This window comes from Morone saxatilis, unplaced genomic scaffold, assembly GCF_004916995.1.
Source record: "Morone saxatilis isolate NCDOM2014 unplaced genomic scaffold, NCSU_SB_2.0 Contig11, whole genome shotgun sequence".
Taxonomy (NCBI): Eukaryota; Metazoa; Chordata; class Actinopteri; family Moronidae; genus Morone; species Morone saxatilis.
The window spans coordinates 29,419,214-29,427,231 of record NW_023339663.1 but is presented as its reverse complement, the minus strand read 5'-3'; the positions used below and the strand labels follow the sequence as shown (position 1 = coordinate 29,427,231).

General features: G+C 39.8%; 1 protein-coding gene across 2 annotated transcripts in view; it reads right to left on the bottom strand.

The window, feature by feature from the left end:
- arnt2 (aryl-hydrocarbon receptor nuclear translocator 2) overlaps positions 1–8,018 on the bottom strand; it is a gene marked incomplete in the record, with an annotated part of 69,084 nt that overhangs the window by 31,077 nt on the left and 29,989 nt on the right. For both annotated transcript variants that reach the window (XM_035651728.1, XM_035651729.1), the window contains 2 exon segments: positions 5,419–5,504; positions 7,236–7,301. In XM_035651728.1, coding sequence (XP_035507621.1) covers positions 5,419–5,504; positions 7,236–7,301 — 152 coding nt within the window.

Here is an 8,018-nt window from a genome sequence, read left to right as displayed (position 1 = left end):
TAGGTCAGTCTGTGTGAGTCTCTACTTCGTTTCCTTACAAAGGCAGTTGGCACCGCCGAAGTTTGAGCCGCGGGGATTAGGACCCGCGGCTAAGCTGGCTGCGAATGTCTGGCCAAGTCACACTGCTCAGGGTATGCAGCCCTTTCGAGAACAGAGGTCTAGTTTGGGGTGTAGGCAATGAATAAATTGTGAGATTTTAGATTTTCTTTTTAAGTAATGCAATGTCGTATTTAACCAGTTGATTATGATATAGTATAAGGGTACCTGTGGTGAGTGATGAGTAGCAGACAAACCAAAATTTCTCTTTAAGTACCAGTCACAAGTTCAAATCTATAGGTTATAATTATGGTATTAGCGGTGGTTACGCGTTATAGACTCGGAAGATGTTTACATATCGCAATTCCAGACACAGAAGACGCTGCATTGATTTATGAATTACAAACAGTACTTTATTTTGACTCGCTAGTCCGAAGCATGCTAAGAAGAAAGAACTACTAAGCAAAAATTATAAACTAAAGAGGTAAAGGTAAAGAAAAATTAGCTTAAATCCATCAGATGACAATTGCCGAAAAAGATTGACATTTACATGTCAAGATGGTTAACTTAAATAGAAACAAGTAGCTTGAATGCATCAGTCCACATTTCTCCCTGTGCCAGAGTCTTAAACTATTGTCTGTCGAAGATCAAGGATCAAAAAAAACCAAACATCGAAGTTTCGACTCAAGTTGTTATTGTTGACGTATAACCCCACCGCAGCTGTGACATCTCTCTGTAATCGGAAATAAGATGCGGCGAGTGTAGGATTTGAGGGAAGGTGACATGTGCGCTGGCGTACTGCCGCGCGAAGTCGCCGCTTTGATGCCAGCCCTGAGATCTCGAGGCGAAACAATGGAAAAAATATTTGCCAACTGAATAATTAATAGACTGTAGCGAGACGAAATAACGTGTACATATTTCGTCATTGGTGTCAACGACAAAGTGAAGAGGATATTTTAGCAGAGTTTTATTTGTTGCCTAAAGCAACATTTTGGAGTTTTCCCGGTTGTTTATGTTCCGCGGTCAACCCAAATTGGCAAAAGTGAGTGATTACTGGTTGATTATAGATTTCGTCACGGATGACCACCATTTACGTGCGTTTTTCGCTCTCCGGTTCCAGCAGTCGCTGATAAAGGCTTGTTTGGTGTTGGGACGGGATTGACGAATTTAGACAGATAATTTGTGCGTTCTGAGGGAAAGCAACACTACGACCTTAAGCCAGTCAGAACGTGGTATGTAAATTATGGAAAAGGGTGTATTGGGCAGGCATAAGTGAACGAATGTGAAACAGATTGCCATGGCTATACTGAGGGTATGGATGAGGGATCGGAAGATGACATGGAGGGTAGGTTCGAGGGGAGGTGATTGTTTTGGTTGTCAGGGTCGAGGAGATGTTAAAGGTCGCGGTTGGCTGATCGAATGAATGGATGGGATGGGTTCGGGTCACAGATGCTAAGCGAGGAACCGAGTGGGTTTTTGCCGATCACACTGATTGGAGCCTGCTCTTCCGATATGCGTCGTTGTAAAGAGCCCGCAGTGGTTCCTGCTGTATTTGGATAAGAGAGAGAGAAATAAATGAAAGGTTTGAGGGGGAGGGATGTGAAAAATGAGTCAAGGAGGGAGTGAACATATAAGGTGTGCTTAAGTAAGTTTTGAGCGGAAATGAGATGATTTCAGGGTGTGGTCTTTGTTCGCGAACCTACTTATAACACTTCATATATTGCATGCAAGGGCAGCAATGAATTAATGTTTTTTATTGCTGTCTCATGCCAAACACTCCCACATGGGTTTCTTATTGACACAAAGACAACAAGATAACAAATGAATACCATGCACTAGCAATGTAGAGAACTAATGAAAAACTGAAAACCAGTATAAACTGATCTTATATCACTTGTTTATATGTAACAATGTTAATAATATCTCAAAATGGTTATAGTTAACTTGTTGAATTAATTAATTACATTGAAAATTTGAAGTATAACACAAAATTCAATCAATAAGTAAAAAATTCTTGGTTAAGTACGTTTTACTAGGTATGTTATTTTTTTGTTTTTTGAGAGTACAAATAAAAATTACAAAAAAACGTCAGTGAAGTTAAGTGCATTGCAAATTTTACAAAAGCTCTGAATGAAGATTATATACAAGGTAAAACTACTGTTTTTGTCTATGGAGACTTTTGACATGTAAAATAACAAACTGAGTCGTCAGTGGCAAAAACAAGCACTTTTATTGGACAAACTTTGACAGGCACATTTGTCGCCGAGGATTAGCTAACCTCAAAGGCAGCCATAGTAGCCATTTCTCAGCTATTTTCTCAAGTAAGCTGGTGAATGAAAGGTTTATTTTGACCAAACAAGTGTTAGACTAATAAAGATGGTTTTGGTTAGTTTGATTTAGTTTCTGTCCAGTTTGAAGTGTGTTTTACTATTAGCTAGCTAGCTAAAATGACTGGTTTTGCTCTAGTGGCAAGTGAATTTCAAACAGCACATTTGACGGGTTGGGCTACCTATTGCTGGAAGTGGTACTGACTATCTTCACCTCCCCTCACCCCTTCAAGTGGATCCATCTTGGTCCAGGTCAAGCAGGAAATAATCAAATCAAGACAAAAAGAGCAAAAATACAAATCACGAAGACATATCACAGAGATGCATTTGTTACTTAGGCTCAGGTTATTCCTGAACCATCCCTTAGTTATGCTGCTATAGGCTTAGACTGCTGACTTCCCATGATGCACTGAGCTCCTCTCTCCTCCTCTCCCCGTCCACATTAATGTCTCATTAATGTTACTAACTTCACTTATTTCGTAGGTTTCCATGGATGGCAGGTATGCCTACCTAGATTGGGGATCCTTATAATTATTCATAATTATTATTATTATTATTATTATTATTATTATTGTAGTAGTAGTCGTATTTCCATTTTTATTATAGTTGTGTGTTAATAAAGCTCAGTGGAAGTTCAAGCATGAAGACTCATTTATTCACAAATTTCTCACTCCCCTTAATCAGCTAAACTAGTCAGACTTAGCCACAATCTCCTGCAGCTGATCATGTAGCTGCTATCAAACTTTAAATCCGTTCTCCTCTCTGCTGCTTTCAGCTGTCATTTCAGTGCGCAATCGTTGCGACTCCCGTTCACCTCCACTTCATCATATCTAGTGTGGAGGTTGAGCTCATCTGACATCCACTCCTCATCACTACTGCTAGTGTCTAGCCTATACTAAACACAGCTTCACCGACTCCTTCAAATACAATAAAGTCATGATGGGGTCTAGAAGACTTTTGACATTTCTCTTATACTGAACACATGTCAGTTATTTGCTCATTCAAAGCTAAGTCTCTCCTGATTGAACAATTATTGCTGCTGTGTATCTCTGTATGAAACATGTCCTAAGATCATTTCTGTTATGTCTTGGAGCTATATAAATAAAACTGAACTGAACTGAATTTGTTGACAAAAGGAGTGGGATTTAAATGGATTCTAAGCAAGGTGACCTGACTTTTTTCAATGGTGAACAGTCTGTGCATTCAGTTCAAGTCAGTTCACTGACACTAGATCCATTCAACCCCAAAACAGCAAGCAAAGTAAATAGTAGTGAAGTAGTAAAGAAAATAAACATAGCTTTTTTTTGTCTTCAGATGGGTGAGGACTAAGTTTATGGGGTTTGGATTTTGGTCTGCAGGTCAGTAAAAAGGTGGGGCCGGGTAACATCTTATCACAGTGAAACAGTGTCTGTATTGGAATGTTCCGTAACAAATGTGTATTCTGGCTGACCACAGCTGCGGTTCATCATAAAGGAGCAAACTACAAACCTTTTACATCTAAGTTTCAAACCTACAGGGGGTGAGCGTTTCATTTCCCCAAAGATAGATTTTTGACTGTGTATCATCAGACCTAATTTCAGGGTGCGGATGGAATCACAATATGCGAGTCAAGGAGAGCGACAATTTCTGCAAACATCCACTCCATTTTCCCTCCATAGCAAATGTGGTGAGTGCTGTCCTGCAGTTGCATTTTAGGGCATAAAGTGCTCTACAAAAAAAGAATCTCAAGAAAGTAAAAAAGCCTTGTTTCTGGGAAATAAGTCTTTTTCTAAGAAAAATAAACTTGTCAAGCATGTTTTGTGTTAGTTAATAAGACATTACAGCTAATATTGAGCTTAACAACTTCCAACAATGGTTTACATAATATCCCAGCAGAGGAACAAGATTATTTTCCTTATATGAAGAGGAAAAAGACAACTTCTCAGTTTAAGAGAAAGTCGTCTTGCCACATTCACCCTTTCACACACATTCACACAGAAAACTAACGCATTCATACACATTCACACACTGATGCACAGCATCAGGAGCAATTTGGGGTTTAGTATCTTGCTCAAGGATACTTCCACATGTGGCGGGAGGAGCCGGGGATCGAAGCTCGATTAGGGGCGACCCGCTCTGCCTCTGCACCACAGCCGCCCATTTAGTTTTTCATTGTTTTAATAACTAAAACTATAGATAGATAATATAAGAGAATAAGACTATCTTTCTAAGATCTGATTGGTAGCACTAGGAGGAGCCAGAGGAAAATTTCAGCAAATATGAGAAAACTTTACTTCTATAAATGTTACCTACTGCAGCTTTAAGGTACACATTCTTAAATTCAGCTCAATAAAGTGACCAAAGTACATATGTTAAGAAAGTCTATCTTAAATAATTGAGTTTTCATTGTTTGTAATAAGCCCAACTTGCTTAAATTATTGGCATTTCTTCAGGACTAGTTTGAAGAATTCCAGCCAAGCATAATTGTGTCAATACAAGAAAATTTGATTATATTAAAGAATATTTGGCTTGTTTCAAGAAGGGCTGTTTTTGCAGTGTGATATTTAGAGGCAGTATAGTTTGTGTCCCCTTCCTGAGTGTACAGAGACAGGAGCAGGGACACCTGGAGTTCCTGGGAAGTTCCTGGTAAGTGAGACACACTCCACACACAGGCTTGTTGTTATAGCAAACATCCGTACTGTCAGTTGGGAAATCCATCACCCAAAAGACAGACTGCAAAAACACTCCAGCAGTCAAAGTTACACAAGACAAAGACATGAAACATTTACTTTCCACTGTATCTGAACGCAGGCTCATGGGAGAGCCACAGACTTTCCAAAAAGCTGCTTTGAACCCTGCTACTCCGCTCACTCACACTGGATGGGTTCCAGAACCACACAGGCTGTTGTGGATCTGTGGTTGAACCCAAGTCCCGATCCAGAGCTGCACAGAGCCCACAGCTGCTTTAGGTTAGACCGGGCCACACTTACTCTGGACGGGGTTTCATGCAGTGAGGTGAAGTTTGGGTTGAGTGGGGATAAAGACGAGAGCATCGAGAGTGTGTGTGTTTGTTTACCTGCGGGAGGCCAGGCTTTGATGTAGCCAGTGCAATGCACTACAGAGTACTGAGCCTCTCCTTCTTTTGAGGGTCCAAGGCCATTCCTGTCCATCAAACACACACAGGCACATCAGCATGTTAGCTACTCAGACACAGCTGTGGAAGGACTCAAAAACAACACCGGTTAAAACGGAACATTGTTGGCTTCATCTCTCTCTTCAAGTCATGGCTTTTAGGTTAGAAGCACCTTTACATACTGGGTGTTAGTGGGCTAATGCAAATCTGTATCTGTTCATGTCATGAAAATATCTTTGTACATGGCTTATTTCTGCTTCATTTTCTGTGTTAACATAAAAAAGTCTAAACAGAGTGTAAATAAAAAGTGGGGAAACTGTAAATGGTCTGGGTGGAAATCAAAATAGAAATAGAATGGGAGGTTAGTGAGCCAGAACCGCATTGGCCCATACTGCCTGTTTTCTTTTTTTAGATAGGGAGTTTGTGAATATAATTGGATGAGGCCCAGAATAGTCAACAAATATGGGTTTTTAGATATATAATGCCAATATCACAACAAGGAAAAGTCATGCACGTCTAATATACATGGTTATGTTAGCCAGTAACATATTATTTTAGATGGGAATTTGATTAAGTAGTGAAATAGATATATACATTGGTTATGCTGTAGACTTCATAATGTGACTGGTATTTTTGGCCACTGTTATTATTGGTGACACTTAACACCTCCTTTTTACTGAGTTTAAGCTGCTTGCCTCAGGGTACGTCTGGCAAACAAGAAGATCTATAAGGGATAAACTTCATGTACAGACTGCACTAATCGGCACCCTTCTGCGCAGAAGGCATGTTGTACACTGTATGCATGTTGTATTAACAGTTGTGATGTGATGATGAGATCTGCCGCATTCATGTAATGGGATGTTTTTATCTGGTGAGACCAAAGGTGATTGGTGATAAAGTTCTATCCTATTGTATTCTATTTTATTTAAGGTAGAGCAGGGTACAGTATGGCAGAAGCAACGCCACTCAACTGCATTCATTTATACATTGTAACACAACATATATTTAACGCTAGCCAACGGTTTTGGGTTAGATTAGCTGTCAGTCAGGAGAAACGTGTTAACATTTAGAAAAGCTGATGGTAACTGAGGACATTTAGGCGATGTTTACAGCAGGAGGCATCAAAGTAATAGTAAAGGGCTCCAAACCTTCCCTAAGCATTAAAATTTGTTGCAGAGCAGCCACACTTATGAGGCTGCCTGCAGATGTTTCTGATGCCATTTTTTGTTTATCAGCCAAAGGCATCAGTTACATCAGAATACTAGATTATTGGCCTGATGACTCAGCTGACTGTTCTGTCACTAGCCCTGATGAATGTTAAGTGTGTCTGAAGTGTCGAACATGAAAATTGTCATAATAGCTCATGCAGTTTTCATGAAAAAAAAAAAGACTGAGCTCAATCAGTGAGCGTGTAACATGTAGGAGCATCTATTGGCAGAAAAGGGATATAATATTTATAGGTCTTTTTTCAATTGTGTATAATCACATGAGGGTGGGGGAGGGAAGGGAGTTGCAATCTGCAACTACACCACTAGATGCCACTAAATCCCACACACTTGGCCTTTACATAACACACACTATACGATTGCTGATGATCTGCTGACCCAGACTGGAACAATATTTTGAAAACTCACAGGAACCTGTTCCCCAGTATGTTAATGGATGTTGGGGAAGGATGGAACAGGAGGAGAGATAGAAAGAGGGTGAGGCAGAAGGAATGATCTAAATGATAACCATGCTTAGAGAAGAAGTTCCTGTACCTGTATCTCTTCCTCATGTTGGACAGACGGTTTAGGGAGATGTGATCCAGAGGAGCACTACCGCACCTGCATAAAAACACAAAATAAAGACAACAGCAGACATTACACTCCACATGGTGGTATACAATGCCAACAGCTGGCTGCACATTCCAGCACATACAAACAATATCCACCATGTACGGACACAGATCACATGGTCCCTTCTTTATTGAGATGTTTTGTAAGATTTTGTAACTTGACCACAGTTCTGATATGTTCCACTAAGAGAGTGTTGGTCTTTGTGTTTGGACCAACAGTGGTCTCATTTCTTTTTTTGTTTGTGCTGCAACTATGTATTTCACTCCAGTGTAGAGGTCAGGTGCAGTTGCCCATGTTCTCTGTTGTCAGTTCACAGAAATTAACAGTTCAATTACTCAAATTGCTTGTTTTATTAAAACATCTGTCCAAATCCCAAAGATATGTGACCACGGACAGCAGGGAATCAACCTTCAGCAAAGCAATCTTGTTTTAAAAAAATGTATCTAACTGTGTCTTAATAAGATATTACAGCTAATATTGAGCTTGATTTAACCGGCAATGAGGAAGTTCCCACAATGGTTTGCAGACTATCCCAGTAGAGGAACAAGATTATTTTACCTATTTTAAGAGACTTGCACAACAACTTAAGTCGTCTTGTCCAAGTGAAATGAAGCTGTTTAGTTTTCCACTGTTTTAATGAAAAGTGCTAAAAATAAGAATGCTTCTGGTGCCTTCATTTAAGACAAAGTCACTTATTTTTATTAT